General features: G+C 44.3%; 2 protein-coding genes across 2 annotated transcripts in view; one reads left to right on the top strand and one right to left on the bottom strand.

Moving 5' to 3' along the window:
* Window positions 1-12423, bottom strand: part of GLG1 (golgi glycoprotein 1) — a 79175-nt gene extending 66752 nt beyond the window's left edge. Inside the window, exon 1 of the mRNA XM_082062919.1 lies at window positions 12075-12423. Within this exon, the coding sequence (XP_081919045.1) occupies window positions 12075-12392 (318 nt within the window). The 5' untranslated portion in view covers window positions 12393-12423. The remainder of the gene's footprint in view (window positions 1-12074) is intronic.
* Window positions 1-16429, top strand: part of COG4 (component of oligomeric golgi complex 4) — a 371279-nt gene that overhangs the window by 132886 nt on the left and 221964 nt on the right. The window lies entirely within an intron of this gene.

Here is a 16429-nt window from a genome sequence, read left to right as displayed (position 1 = left end):
ACCAGACAGGGCTGCAAGTTAAGAGCTTATCCACAGGGATAACTCTACAGGAATGGCAATTGATGTGGAAGAAGTTGTCCTCCCCCTTTCACCAGAGCTGCAGCAGTCCTCAGAATGAGATGCAATATGTGTTTTACTGAAGTGACCACTGACAACTACTGCTACCTGGAACACCAAGATAGGAAAGATTTCCACCCTTTTCAAGTCATTGCTACTCTGAAAGATTCACCTGATTGTGTACCTCTGCCAGGAAAAGACGGTGTCTTTCTACTGTTATTGCATCCAACCAAAAACATCTGAACTTCAAGATAAATACTTCCATTGTCAAAATCCCAGCAATACGCCATGCGATCCAAGAAGAGATTCTAATAGAAACCTCTTATTTGCTTCTCTATGAAATCAATCATTTGAATACACAGCTACTGTATTTGCTGTCATCAGGCCAATACTGTAATTTTATCAGCATCATGGAATATTACAGTCTGTTTCTAAGAAAATAAGCTCTTTCCACACAAGGGCAAGCAAGAATAATAGTTCCTGTACCTTAACCTGGAAAGAGTTAAGATTATTTAGCTAGCAAAGTTTTGGTTTCACAATTGAATAATAAGGGATATTAAAAATTCCATGTTTAAAAAAAAAAAAAAGAAAGAAAAAAGACCACACATGAAAAAACAGCAAGAGTGTCCACCTTGACTGTTAAGGATGGCTAAATGCCCAGATGCTCAACACAAGCCTACTTACTGCTCCAGTACCCCAGAAGAAGCCAGTCCCAGCAGGAAAACAGTGGCAAAGAGCACTGCCTGCCTGAGACTGGATCCTCTCAGCTTCAGCACCTCAGCTTCTAGATGCAGAGAGGAGAATAACTCTGATGTCATTGTCCTGCCCTTCACCTCCAGGTGGCTTCATGACTGGGAAGATGGCTGTGCTGTTCAGCTCTCCATCTACATTGATCTCTTCCTATAATTATGCTGACCTGCTGACAACCCATGCAGCTCACTTGTCCACATGGTTTCAGATTCACCAGTGTACACAGAAGGAATCTTACTAAAGTCCTGGATCCAGGTCTGAATGTACATTAAAACATACCCAAAATAGTGCTACCAACGCATAGGACTCAAATTTATGAACTTATTATGAAAGGCAAAACAAAATAATAATCAGCTCTACAAATATGGAAGCAAACAGCACTGTACTTGCATTGCCCAAATTTTACTCATATGCAATGTTTCAACAGCTCTAAGACTCGATTTTAGATACTTTTCAAATATGACCTCTTGATTCGCTTTATTTTATGGCTTTTAATGCTATGAAAAGCGTGCAACATACAAACAACTTACAGAAAACCATGCCAAACCACCAAAGGGTTGTACAGAAGTACTTTCAGCAACATGGTTTCCCAAGGTAGTGAACTCTATTATCAGCCAGCCTCCACAAGTTTATTTTAGATGGTTCCTGAAAAGAAAAGTTCAGTTGGGAAACACACTTACGGCTCAATTTAAGATCAGAACAACCAAAGTATATGAAATAATACTCTGCCTTAACCTTGAGACAATAAAGCTTTTAAGATATACAAGTATTTTCAAACATTTCAATATTTAACAGGCTACAAGCTACTCCACTACCTTGCTTTAACATCTTCCTTTTTTACCATTCTACTTGAGTGTCTCTATACTAGGTTCACAGAGGGGCTCTTCCTTTTCTAAGGCAAAACCTTGATCTCTGAAACAGATCTCAATTCCAAATTAATGATCCCACTAGGCAGTGTAGAAGTGATTACAGCCAGAGATCAAACTTCATCTCCCAACAGACCAGAGATCACCTGAAGATGGAAACAGTATGCTGTCATATTATTTAAACTTACTCACGATGTACAACACTAAACTATAGAAAGGCTTTTGCCTTTTTCCATTTGTCCTAAGCCACTTCAGACACCAGACTCAATAATACAGCTATGGTGAGCTAACAAGCAGCCAGTAAAGTGACTGGAGCACTGGTTCTCACCTTCTCTTGTAGTTATATCACAAATTCAATACTCCTCCCAGTTGTACCCCAGTACCACACAGCCTACCTGAGCTTTCCAGTATTCCCAGAAAGGTTTTCAGAAAATGTCTTTTTCAAGCATTCTAAGTTTAAGACACTGTGAAGCCCAGCGAGTAAATTAGACATTAGAAAACCACATTTATTAAATAATCTTTGAGGGCATCACAAAGTCATGATGGATTTCACTGGAATATCTCAAGGGAAGAAAGTATTTGAGGAAATTACTTTGGGAAGAGATGACATAAAAAGAGAAGAATTTAAAGTACATCAGTATTCTCCCCAGCAGAACAAGCTTAGACAATGGTTTTGTACAACAGGATGCTGGAAGAGTTCACAAATGCCTGGAGGAGGGGAAGGAAACAAAACCCTGTCGCTTGTGGCTTGTTGTACACCTTTCCCTGCTGTGTAAGCCTCACCTGTGAGCTGCTCATCGAAAGGAAGCCAACGTAGCAGGTGAAGGAGGTTTGATGTGGACAAGCTCAAGCCACACTGCTGAGTGTCTGAGCTAGAACAAACTCTGCGTTATTCCAGGGAAGTCTGCTCTATACACTGCTGCTATAGTGGATAGTCAGAGCTAAGACTATTATCAGTGATGGTTTGCTGTGTATTCGGTGCCTGCTAAAGCAGAGGTAAAGGGTCATGAAGCAAAAATACAAAACACAGCAAGGCTTTGCTTGTGTTCTGCAAGGAACATCCCTCCTACAACTATTTTGCACATGTACTTCTAATTAAGGCTATTAAAACAATAGCATTAGAATGAGCATACACCTTTAGAGCGGAGATTCAGCCAATGGAAAAGCATGTTCCCCAGTACCACACCTTCCCAGATGATGCTGTTAGCTCTTATCATTGGGATTCCTAGAGACAGGACAAGCATTCACCACAAGAGTCCATTCCAGTGCTCAGTTTAATAAAATGCAGGAAAGAGTTAAACCATCAACTGGTGTCTCAGCTTTAAAAAATAATGTTGCTTCATGTGACTAATCAGAAACAAAATAAGGAAAGACGGCTGCTGATTGCTGCCTGGAAGCCTTCCGTTAAAAAAATAAGCAATGTTACTACATTCAAAAGATCTTTGACTTCTGCTGCAGACAGTGACTCAAACAGTTCTGTGTTTTCCAGCAGCAACCGCTGTTAAGTGTTTTGTAACCTGTACTTCCCTCCAGTAAGCATTGACCTGGTATCCCATTGAATCCCTGCCTGAAAAGCAGTTGCAGAAAATTCACCTCGCTATTTTAAGCAGAAAAAATGGATCGTTCCAGTTGCCATACGAAATCTCCCATTCAAACCAGGCTTTACAGCATACTGAGTTTCTCCAGTTCCACGCTGACTAAAAAGACTCTCCTGTGTGTTGTTCTACACTCCTCATTAAGAACGCAGTTCCGGTTGCCAACTAGATTGTGCAACTCAAAGGCTTTTCCACACTTTAATGACACAAGGTGCAACATATGTATGTTACTGAAAAGCAGGCCGAACCTTCGGTCTGAAGACTGGCTGCAGGAAAGGCGGCATCAGCACACGTGTTGCTTACACAGAGTTGACTCCACAGACTCAGTAAGATAATACACACGTCACTGTGAGTTTGGATAACTGTGCTATGGCGAGAGACCCAGCAACACCCATGTCTCAAGTACCAAAGCACCAAAAATGAAGTGCTCATAGACAGCATCCGTTCAAAAGTAACAAACAACCAAAAAAGCAGCAGGGTCACCACAGTGTCACATGTGAATAGCAACATAAAATGCTTGACAAATAAAACTGGCTCAAGAGTTCTCTCCACCTGCATTTACTCAGGACCTCATATCAGATTTAAACTAGCCTGTCTGAATTCAACAATAGGAGGACCATATTAATATAGATTTGTTTAAATCACCATGAACATTGTTAAAGAATTGCACTCATAAACAATTCATGTTGTAAATTATGACAGCTGTGGTGTTGCAGTGATTTTACTTGAAGATTTCTGATTTTCTGACATACGTGGATAGGCCACACAGACACCAAAGCAGCAACAAATTAATTTGATAATGAATGAGATTACTGTAAGCTTCTTCCAGATCTTATTTCAACTCAGCTGAGAACAGTGTAACAGAAGTTGACTCAGATGAAATCAAGCCTGGACTGTTACAGAAAGTCTACAAGCCAAGCAGGTTGGGTTTGGTTTTTTGTTTATTTTTTTTTAATTCTATCAAAACTTTCTGTAGGGCAATTACTTCAACACTTAAAAGAATGCATGGTCTGCCGAGTTTGTTTTGCAGTTCATTTGGTGGAACATATTTTACACTGCACTAACAGGACATGTTAGAAAAGAAAGTCCCTATTAACAAGCTCCTCAGCATGATGAGGACTGGTGAGCCTCTTATTAAGATTCAAGAGATCTAGACAGCAAACTTGCCACCAGATTAAAACAGGCATTATGATTTGAACAAAAGGCAGCACATTTGCCTGAATGATTTTGCACAGCTGGGCTGCAGCAGCTATTTGTAATTAACCTACCCTGTTACATGTAAGTTCTTAATTATATCAACATAACCAGCTGTGTTCTCTAGAAGAGACTCAAAACTCCAGAGAACCAAATAAGGAAACTAGAAGTTTTTCCACAGAAGAGCCCAGTTCTACCACTAACTTCAAAAGAGTAAAATACTCCAGGCATGTACAGAAATCACAAATACTTATTACATTAAATATTACCTTTTTGTCACTGCAGCCGTTCTTATGCACTGTTTAAGAAAAGATGCAATGAACAACAAATGCAGCAAATGAACATTCGTGTTCTGCATGACTTATATTTGTTTGCCCCTATGTTGTTACCTGGCAAAAGAAGCATTAGATATGTACCTTTAGTCTTAAGCCACAGCACTGACAATAGCAAAGATGTCAAATGTACAGTTTGAGTTAAGGCAAAATTTCAGACATCAAAACCCAAGTAACGTCTTCTAATGCAAACGTGTGAAATCTAAGCTCACAGAGCTGAAAGAACTACAAGATACATTAATCCAAAGGAGAAAATAAAATAAACTCAGGCAGTTCGCTCCCAAAACGACAGCATTGAAACAAGACTCCTCTCTAAGTACTGAAGGAAATTCCTCAGGTCTGAAGTGCAAACACTGAGACACCAGTGTGCCAGGAGACAGTTTGTATAAATGCCACCTCTGCTCGGGAGTGGAACAGTTTGGGTTTTCATCTACTGTCTTCATGAAGAAAGGCTGCAATTATGTTTGGCACCTGAGGAAGGGAGGATCTCTGTTCCTCACCTAACACACTGCTATGGATACGGATAAACTGAACAACCAGAAAATGAAACTATCACATGATGACAAAAAATTACCAGGTAACAGAAATGAATTTTTTAGTACCATAGCAATCAACTTCACAGATCTTCAAACTAAATCGGTCAGAAGATAAAAAGAGCTATTTGGACACAATATTTCAAATAAAAAAGCAATTATTTAAACATTTCATTCATCCAGTTCTTTTGGATTTATTATTAGGAAGAGTAACTGCAAAGCTTTTTCAAAAGTAAGCATACATTTTCCAAAGACCAAAACTAGAGTCAGAGAAAGTGGTGCTCCCATGCATGAAAGCTACACTGTAACGTCTAGACGTTATACTAGAGAATAAAGATGGAACATGATTTGCCTAATCTTTCCTCACATCATTCCATTCCAACCATGACAACCCAGAGCAGCATCAGAGCTGGAGAGATCTCCTTTCCTTCAGTAGAAGAAGCAGATGCAAGTAGGGAAAACACAATCTAGCAGTACCTGTCTCTGCTGTCATGCAGACCGAGTCTCTGCTTTTCAAAACAGTCAGCTGTTTGGCTCAGTAAATCACCTTCCCAGAACCAGACCTGTGCACAACACAGCTTTCTCTGTTCATCCTGAGCCAAGCTCAGCCTGGGCAGCCTGCATCAAACTTCACTTGGCCCCTTGTATTTCCGATGCTTTTCTCCTTGGTATTCCGAGTCACAGCAGGCCAGCAGCGCCAGCTCGCTAGAGGAAACAGACTTGTAACATAATCCCTTTTATTAAACCAAACTGCACAGGCCCAACTGATGCATAACCAGCTACCACAAGTATCAGCATGCCAAGAACAGCACAAAACTAAAAAAGAAAAAACCCTCGCCCCACAAAAATGACACTCTCTGATAAGAAGCTCAATGACCATTAAGATCACTAAGGATATGGAGAATTAAGAACCTGTGCTTAAAGCTCTGTTCACAAGACATTAAGCCCAAGACCTAGCAGGAGAGAGACCATCTCACCCTCTAGTCAGCTCACACAAGGCTTTAGCATGACAAAAAAGGATACTTGTAAATAGTGCTACATCCTAAGACAAAGCCAGAGGCTGATGCCAAAGTAAATAACCCACACACAAATGAGATTTAGGTGTATTTAGAATTTTACTTTAAGACAACTACAAAAGTCAGGATGAAATTTGGCTTACGCTGTCTGAATACAAGGAAAAACAAGAACTTCAGAATAAAAATGTGACTAATCTCAGTTAAGAAGCCAAGCCTCAGGAGAAAAAGCTTCAGCCTTGTCTCCATCATTTGCATTTGTTGTTGCTTATACGGTTTTTTCAAACCTTAATCTTCTCAGTCACTGCCTCCTAGGTCCAGCCATTCCCTTCCATTGACTTGGGTGGCTCTATCTCCCATTTTATGAATTTTGGAAACAGGAAGGACCAGTCTTGACCATTCAAATTAATTTGCATCTGCCACAAACCACTGTAAATTCTTCACTATATTCTGTTTCAGACAGAATGGTATCTGGAGATTCGCAACACAGATGCAGCGCCTTCAATTCACACAGAGTCTAGCATCCCGTTACAGCCCAATAATTAACTCAATCTCTTAAAATTGCAGCAGGTTTTTACTTTCAGTTAGCTCAACTTCAACTATAGGTAAGAATTCTCTTCTGTTTTTGATTCCTTAAGGATGTAAGAGTTCCTTAACTCCTTTGCCCTATACAGATGGCTTTGACTCCTCACCAAGTCAATATCCCTTAGAAAAAAGGGAGGGTGTAAGCAAAGCCTTCGGCAAGGCTTAAGGTACATTTTCCAGGTTTCTGATCATCGCATTTAAAAAAAATCCCTTTGCGTGTTGATATCTGAACCTGATGATAATGCTGTAGGCACTGTAAGAGCATCACTGGAATACTAACTGCCTACTCCGTGGCAAGAGTGACGATTAGAGAACCAGAACAGCCTCCTACCCACAACTACATACTTACTACCCTGAGAAACCGGCCAGGCCATTCGCATTCAAAAGAGCTTGCCTGAAAGCCGAGGAGAATGCCTGGAGGTTTCATGTGACAAAAGCAAAACATAAACACTGAAGGAGGTGGTCAACTTACAAACAGTGAAGACACTTTACTGTTTCCTAAAAACTAGCCCACTCCTGTGCTATGTTTAATCCACAGACCTCAATTACTTACAGCTCTGGACAGTCATTTGCTGCCACACCCCAGACATCTCAAAAAAGGCACTTCAAATGCCAGGCTCCACTTGTACACGGAAAACTGTGAGAGATGGAAATAACACAGAGGAGCTGCTCAAATATGAGATAACGTCACATGTTGAGTCAAAACAAAACCTTCACCCTTCAACTCAATAAATTGCGGAGATAAAAATGGAAAAAAATAAAATAAATCGAGCTACTGTGACAGATCACACTTATGCACCTCAGTGCAACCAAAAAACTCCAGGGAGGCCTTCACAGGTCCAATTCCTGTATCAAGAAAGTACAAAAATTAGAGAACAAGTACAGGGACTGAGCACATCTGACCTCTCCTGCAACTACAGCATTACCAAAAGAGATGAAGACTCCAAGCATTCATTACTGTCTGGTTTCTCTTTTCCATCTCTAAGTTTAAAACATGGGTAATTTCACTGGCACTATTTTATCAGACCACTTAGGGAGCTCAGGTACACACAGGGCAAAGAACAAAACATTTATATGGAAGAAACATGTCAGTTCCAAACCTGCCAAATGTGACAAGCTTCCTAGTCTGTAAGTCACAGCAAATTAATTTCTTGGCTTTTTACAGTGACTACGCATCTGGGAAAAAAAAAATACTATTATTAAAATATACAGCTTTTAAGATTAACTTGTTTTGTTCCTAACCCAATCCTCAACATCAGGAGAGTCTTACTCTTCCCAGAGAGCAGAGCATTCAGGCTCAATTATACTGTTCCTGCCATAAAGGTGCTACCAAAGAAACAGAACCATTCAGGGTGAAGAAAATAGCAGGAGGGCAGAACTTCGATCTCTAATCCCAACCTAACCATGATCGTTTGATCTTAGAAAAATTATTTACCCTTCTGCAGCATTAACTTCATATAATAGATATATTTTTTTTAAATATTACATAATCTTTACAAGCACAATACAAGTAAAGTTTAACAATTACGACATCAAGTTAATTCATGGATTAATCAGATCTAACGTATGTTTTAACAGCAAAATTACGCTTCACTAATAAGCCAGCTAACAGAGCTACACTGGTTAAGATATTTTCATACCTGCTAATGTTTCCTACCTCAAATTCAACAACTCAGTCATGCTTTAAATGCAAATCATCATTAATCATGAAAAATTTTTACCTAGCAAACCTATTAATATTTAATGGGTTTATTTATACTATAACCACCATGAAAATGAGTTTAATAGGGAGCCCATAAAAAAGGGCTTACAGGCTGCAGTCTATGCTGAGTGAAATGCAAACTCTGAAGTCTCTCTAGAAACAGGCTAGAAACCAGAATATTTTCATTAAAAAAAAAAAAACAACAACTCTAAAACACATTTTTGAAAAACAGAAGCCAACACCACTCCATTCTGCTCTTTTTATATCTTGGCATGAAGTTATTTGGGTAACAATTAAAGAGTTGATGACAAAACGTAAGTCCCTCAAAACAGCAACGTATCCAGTGCAGAAATGATTTTAACTAGAATGAAACTAATTCACCTGGAAAACACATCAAAACATGCCTTTCATTCTATTTTCTGATTATAGTCAAAGAAGTTGAAGCTGACTACCTCTAACCACTACCTCTTCCAATTAAGGAGCATCCTTCCCATTCTCCTACTATGAAAGGAAAGCAGAAAAGCACAATAGTCTCTTGATTTCTATCTTTCAAACGGCTCAACATCCTGAAATGCAGCAGAGTTCTGCACCTGCAGAAGCCAACTCTGCATTATGTCAATCAAGAACTTCACTGACTTCGTGTTGATAATATTTCAAATTGACAGTCTACAAGTAACCCCTCAGAAGTAAAACTTTAAAATTTATGATTCTGGGTTTTAAGGCGGGGGGGTGTGGGGGGAGAGATGTGAATTGGTGGATTTTCGTTGGTTGGGGTTTTCATTTGTTTGGTTTTTTTTTTTCTTTAACTGTTTTCTTTTGTTTCAAGCTATTCTTTGCTGAATACTTCTGTTAAACAGCTTTTCTCAACATTTCTAGGCTCCTGTACCAGTCAACCACAGACTCAGTACTCCTGTTTCTTTAGATTCAGGAGAACTACCTGCAAAAGCAACGAAAGACTTAAAGACATCCATGGTAACGAAACAGCAGATACTGAAATAATGTGGCCACATTCAAACTGCCTAACCAAACAGGCACATCTTTGTTTTTCTCTATGCTTTATGGACTCAAAAGGGATGTTTCAAGTAGTTGTTTCCCCTCGTTATTCTAATTGAAAAGTGTCCTAGCTTTTCTATGTCACATTAAAAAGAAGAAAAAAAAAAATCAATGGATAATCTTAACAGTAATGTTCTCAGTTTCAAACTGAAAGTTTCTTTGCTTTAGAGGAATATTTCTTATGAGAAGAGTAAAATAATCTTAAACACCTATGGAAAAATTCTGCTTCTGCAGCCTAACTGCATCTAAAAATCTTACCTGGTACTTGTAGTAAAGCAATGTCCAAATACTGTCCTCACCGATACTATCACACACACAGCAGCTCCCTCAAATCTTTCATTTACTGTAGCCCGATTTTTTTTTTTAAATGGACTCCTATGACTTAAGACTAGTTCCCCACCCATTTGACAATATAATTGCCGCTTTTCTGGTATTGTCCAAACAAGCTGTCAGATGCTCTAGGATCAAAATTAGAAGTTATATATCAACAACACTAGCAGTAAATATGCCACTTATTTCCTCTGCTGCCACCTCCAATGCAAAGGTAACATCTGAGACAATATCTGACCCTTTCCCTGCCACCTGATGTGCCACTTGATGTTTACAATTAATGACTTTTACTCACGGTCTAAATATCAAGAGTTAAAAAGCAGGGATACACACAAGTCAATTATTTTAATTCATTTCTCAGAGCAGCACTCTGGGAAGTCACTTTTACGTCAGGATCCAGCCCATCACATCTGCGTTACAGCATGAGAACTGTTGAGCCAAAGACCAGCTGACAGTCCTCTTTACAGGCTGACAGACAAATAAGGACAAGGCACCTTCTGAGAGAAAACTCAACCCAAAACGACCCCAAGATGCCCCACCAATGCCTGGGATGTCACCCAGGAGAAGATTCACCTTTGGCACAGGATATCAAACAGCACTGCAGCTAGACAAGACCAACAGCCAGCAAGCTACTGACAACAAAACTGGCTTTGAAAGGGGAAAAGGTAAATCGTAGAAAACCACAGGCAAGACATATCATTCAAAAGAGAGTGGAGTTTTCATAAGATATGCAGAACCAACTTCAGGGCTTGTACTTGCTGAAAATAAAGTGTGATGCGATGTATCCCTTCATATTTTGCTTCTCCCTGCACACCCGTGTCCTAGCCCTGCACTCACCGCCTCTCCCACTACAACAATAAAACTATTGCAGTAGAAAGCTGATAAATTAGATGATAAAAAGGTTCACTTCGCTAAAATGGCAGAAAACCAATAAGCGCTGGAACTACGAAAAGAGAAGGGAGGGGCCACACAACTGGAAAGAAAGGAACAAGAGCTCGCCTTTTTGGCAGGTTTGTAGCTTCTGAGCCACCTTCTGCCATAACTAAGCTACCTCTCCAAAATTAAAACATAAAGTTACATTAAAAAAAAAACAAACCTAAATTAATTGTGCATTTTAAGCCAGGAAGTAATCAGTGACACTTATTGGTCCAAGACTCCCCCTGATGAGAGTAACCATTAAGTCACTGCCATCTGCTGTCTCTGCAATAGCGGATGAGAAATGAGCACAGGGTTTTCCTGACTTTATTTCCACTTGATAAAACAACATGAAAACTGACCCAGCCTGACACTCCTGGACTTCACAGCAGAGAAGCCAAAAACTAAACAGACCTCAACACCAAAAACACTTCCCCCTTCTTCAAACTGAGCACGAAACATCGAGGAATGAATGAAAAGATCAGGCTAGAGAAGACTCTGAGGTGCCACCTCAGTTTTTTCTTGAGCTAGACTTAAACCACTCACAACAGATGCTTGAGAACAGCAGACTGCCCAGCCAACCCTCCTAACATAAACTAAACCAGGTCTAAAGATTACGTTTCTAGTTTGATAAACCACTGGAAACCAGCCACCTCTGCAGTTGAGCTCTACGCAAAGGTAAGAATCGGAGCCTGAAAGATTAAAGTCTTCTCAGGTCGCTGATGCTACCAGCAAAGCACCTCTCCTCAGAAATAATGACCGTGTAATGCACCAAAGCCCAAATAAAGCCACCCCATCGAGAGCTCTCCCTCCCCGGAGGGCGATGCGAGGGGTGGCAGCCCAGAGCCCGAGGTGCAAACAGGGGGTGTCGGCAGGAAAAGCGGCTCCTCTCCCGGGGCCCCGCCCGCCCCGTCCCCCTCACCGCGAGCTCCACAGCGGCGGGGGCGCAGCGCGGGAAGCGCGGCCGGCGCCGGCCTGCACACAAACCCCGCTTTTAGAAGCAAAAATCGTGAGGTAAACAAGGAGCGGCGGCCCGGGCCGCGCTCGCTGCCCCGAGGAGCGGCGGGGCCGAGGGGCGCGGGCGGCGCGGGGCCCCGCTCTTTGTTCGCCGCCGGGTAGGCCCGGCCCGGCGGGGCGTCCGGCCCTCACCTCGCGGACGTCCTGCAGGCACTCGAGAACGGCGAGGTTGTTGGCCCAGCTGTGCTTGGAACAGAGCCGCACCACGTCCTCCCGGCACACCGCCTCCTCCGACAGCTTCCACCCGCTGCCCGAACCGCCGCCGCCGCGGGGAACCCGCGGGCCCGCCGCGCCCGGCCCAACCGCCTGCTGCCCCCCTAAGCCCAGACTGGCACCACCGGCGGGGCCCACGGGAGGAGGGCCCCCCGCCGCCGGCCGCGCCGCCAGCGCCAGGAGCAGGAGGAGCGCCGGGCCCGGACAGCGGCTCCGGACACGTCCGCACGGCGCCATCTTGAATCCGCCACCTCCGGCGCGACCGCCCGCCCACCCAGCGGCACGCACGCCGTATGCAAATCAGCGCTCCGGTGATGTCACCGCGCCGCGCCCCCTCGTTCGCCCACGCCCCTTTGGGGGAGGGGGCGTGGTTTGCTCTGTTCCCGCCCTCAGCGCTCGCGCTATGGCCCCGCCCTGCCTGTCGTCGCCTCATGAGCCTGAGGCGCCATTAAAGTCCACGGAGCCATGGCAGCCCTGCAGTGCTTCACACAGCCCGTCAGTCACTCAGGGCAGCACTTACCGAACTGCTGGGCCAGCACTAGTAGCAGGGGACTGGAGGAGCTGTGCCCGGGGACATGCTCAGCCTGGCTCTGCACCTCCCTGGGTATCCAGAAACTGTGGCCAGTTTTTGCCCTGTTTGTCCTAAATCTCTGATTTCCCGTTCGTGAAATGGAGCTTGTGGTGCTGCACCCCTCAGGGGGGCATTGGGGAGAGTCACTAAAAGCCTGAGAAGTTCTTGGCTGCCCCAGTGATGGGGGATATAGGAAAAGCTATGAAGAATGGTGGCCAGAGCAGGGGTTGCTGTTTCGGGGCTGGGATTTGGCGCGTTGTGCTCAGCTGTGGCTCTGGGCTGTCTGCATGGGCATGGAGAGAGAGGGGCGGTCCTGTAAGAGAGATCTTGTCCTCACAGCAGGATCTACAACAGCTGATCCCATTGTACACGGGCTATCCAAGCTCCTCCTAGGGCACCGAGGGGGAGACGGATGCTGAATTTGGTGACGGATCATGTAAAAGCGGGGTCTGCAATTGCGCAGCCTCCAGCGGAACAGTGTTTGGGTAATGGCGTGAGCCCTCCAGCCTGGCAGCCAGACTTCTGAATTTCACAGTAAAATCACTGGCTGTGTGGGTGCTGGGTTGGTGGCAGTGGTGGGACACCGTGAGCAAGCTGGAGCCCACCTAGTCCAGGTGGAGACAAGGGCAGGAGAGGGGTCAGCTGGCAAAGTCCCTGTGCTTCTTGCATTTGAGTGTCACGCTGGGACACGGCGCTTGGCAAAGTCGCTTTGTGCTGGCACCCAGGGGCCACACAGCTGGGAACACTTAAGAACAAAAGCCAGCGAAATCCAGCCCGCGCTTGGCAGCCCATTTGGCTTGGTGGAAGTTATTTGAAGAGCTCGCCCAATGCAAGAGCTGGCTCCGCTCATCCATCCGTCACAGGATGAGGATGGAGGGGAGCAGCAGAGCTGGGCTGCAAGTCCCTTCTTCCCACACCCTTGGGAGCTCTCCCGAGACTCATTTTTTGACAAGCAGCCCATGTCCTTCTGTCAAGCATCCTGTGCTCAAAGGAAACCTCCTAACCTCGGATTTTATCATCCCATGGCATCCGCCATTAAATAAGCATTTCACAAAGAGAGCCAGACACTCACCGTGCAGCAAGTTAAACAAGGAAGAGGTATTTCTTTGCACATAGCAACATCTTTCCTGTGCAATAACCCCAGCAACTCATGGCAACTGTGGCCTCTCTCCCTTGGCACAGGCTTGGTGGAAATTCCCTTATTGCCACATTTTAAGTGTTTTACCAGGAAGGCTCTTTACCAGGAAGGCTCTCAGACCCTGGGTGCTGCATTAAGCACTTGCAGTTGTCTGCTTTTGTAGGAGGCGGCACATTTTAGTCTCACCGTTTCAAGCAATAAAATGCATTTATGTAGCCCCAGCTCTGCAGACCGAGGGAGGGGTGAGCTGAGCTGCTGGGATGCCCTTGCTCCTTTTTGGAGCATCCTCACCCTCAATCTCACCGCTTCAGGGAGAAGAAAAGCTCTTCCTCAGTCCAGGCAGAGGAGCTGCTCCAGTTTTTAATTGGTTACAGAGCACTTGGCTCCCATGTGGCCACAGGCACCGCTCCGAATCTCAGCACAGCCCCAAGGCAGCGCGCTGAGGCCCTCTCCCTTGCACGCAGACTGGCTCAGCTGCCCCGCTCCAATGCTATGGGTCCCCCAAAATTCAGCGCTGCCTTTCCCAACTGGTGAGCATCTCCACCAATAAATGCTGTTGCAGAGAACCTAGTCCAGTGCTTCGTTACCATCACCATTCAGCGCTTTTTCTTGATGGCTAAGGCAGCAACACTAGCCTGGAGTTTAGTGTTTTATTTGCACAACATGCACAAGTTCAGCCCCACTTTGTTTCAGTTTCTCTCGTAGGTCAGAGTCTGTGGAGGGGGTTTTGGTAGATAAAGACTTTGTTGATGAATTAGTCTGGCTCAAAGGAATCTCAAGGCCGCTTCGGGAAGCTGAGAACAGAATCTGCTGTGAGAAAGAGGGGCGTTCCACAATCACCGGGGTCCTGGCGTGGCGTGAATCATCGGACGTATCATCAGTGAGACTCCAGCGCACGGACAGCCCACGATACTCATTTAGCAAATCCATGCTTGGAGCGTGGACGCGTGATTAGAATATAGTTGCATATATAAGGGGGCTTGTTTCTGTAATAAATGGCTTTAGCGTGATTCACATTGAATCAACTTGTTTTGCTGAGTCCTTATTCGCTCCAACAAGAGTCCTGCAGCACCGTTGCTCATCCGTGTTGAGAAATAACCACAGGGCCACAGCAGTATTTAGCTTCCGAGGAAGCTGTGGACAAACAGGCGACTACATTCCAGCTAGAACCTTGTGAATGTCAGGCGCAAGGGGAACTTGGTGTCTCTTACACACAACTCTTCATCTAGCCTGATGTGACATTTGTGTTTTTCACAGAAGAGCCATGCTGTTGACGCATCTTTGCTTCGTGAAGCATCAGAAGCCCCAGGTCATTCCTGCAGAGCCTGTTGCTCTGCCAATATTTATGCAGCTCTGTGTTGCAGTTAGCACCTACCTTTACAAAAAAAAAAAAAAAGGGCAATTTTCCAACCCTTCCTCCAACCTGACACAATTCTTTCCCAATCCTGCTTCTGCCTTCCCAAGCACACAGAGTTGCTCCCAGCATGATGCTATCGGAAGTGCGGGGGCTCGCTCCCCCTTCTACCCTCTCTGACACTAGTGTGAGCTCCAAATTGGACTTGATGTGAGACTAAACCCCCTGGATCCTCAAGTTAATTACACTTCACTTAGTGGGATAATCACTGAATATGAGGCAATTTTTTCAAGGCATTTTTTCTCTTAACCAGCACAGGCTGGACGTTGCCTTTCACCTCCTACATTTGTCCCAAGGATTAGATGAGAAGTCTAAGGCATAGTTGCCCAAACTCCTCCATTTTTTTTTTGCTACTTAGAGGCACTATTTGGCAAGAGGTGGGAAAGGAGCAACATGCCACATTCCCTTGGTGTCCTCAAGGGATGCTGCTGAGGCTCCAAGACTGTATCAGTGAACTCTCCTGTACCAGAGCACAGGTAGCAGCACCCAGCACTGCATCACGCCAGGGCATCTGCAGCTCTGACACAGCCCATCTCCTTTAGCAAAGAGAAGTACCGTGAACACAAGGCATTTCTGCCTCTCAACAGCATCTCTAAATATCTTTAACTATCACAAATATAAATAAATGATGATCAATATTGTTATCTTAAGTGATGAACACTGTTCACACCAACATGCTTGACTTTGCAGGCCGAGAGCGCTCACAGGGAACAACAGCAGCTCAGCGGAGGGTCAGTCCTGCTGCCGAGGTGCTGTGACCCCTCTGCTTGATTTTGTGGGCAACTCCACAACATTTAGGGATGCAGCTGGACTCACAGGGTGTCTGAGCTCTCAACTAATTCACATTTTAGTTGGGAAAAGCCTTTACTGCAGATTTGCTACTAAAAAGTTGAAAGTACATCCCAGCAGGGGAGGCCTTGCCCCTTTCTCCCTCCTTGTCTTGGCAGTGAAATCTGTTCTTTCACATTTACTAGTTCTGGTACGTGATGCAAATCAAACCCAACAGAAAACTAGTTTTTCCTTGCTCGTTCCTGTGTTTTCCCCCTCTCCTCTTCCTTCTCCCTGAACACCTTTTCCTCATTCTCTCTCCTTCATAAACCAGCAGAAAGCCAGGTCCACTAAGGCGTTTACTGCCTTGGTAGAAAACCTGC

The sequence above is a fragment of the Streptopelia decaocto genome (assembly GCF_964273445.1).
Source record: "Streptopelia decaocto genome assembly, chromosome: 11".
Taxonomy (NCBI): Eukaryota; Metazoa; Chordata; class Aves; order Columbiformes; family Columbidae; genus Streptopelia; species Streptopelia decaocto.
The sequence above is the reverse complement of the archived record's forward strand: the minus strand, read 5'-3'. Positions and strand labels throughout refer to the sequence as shown.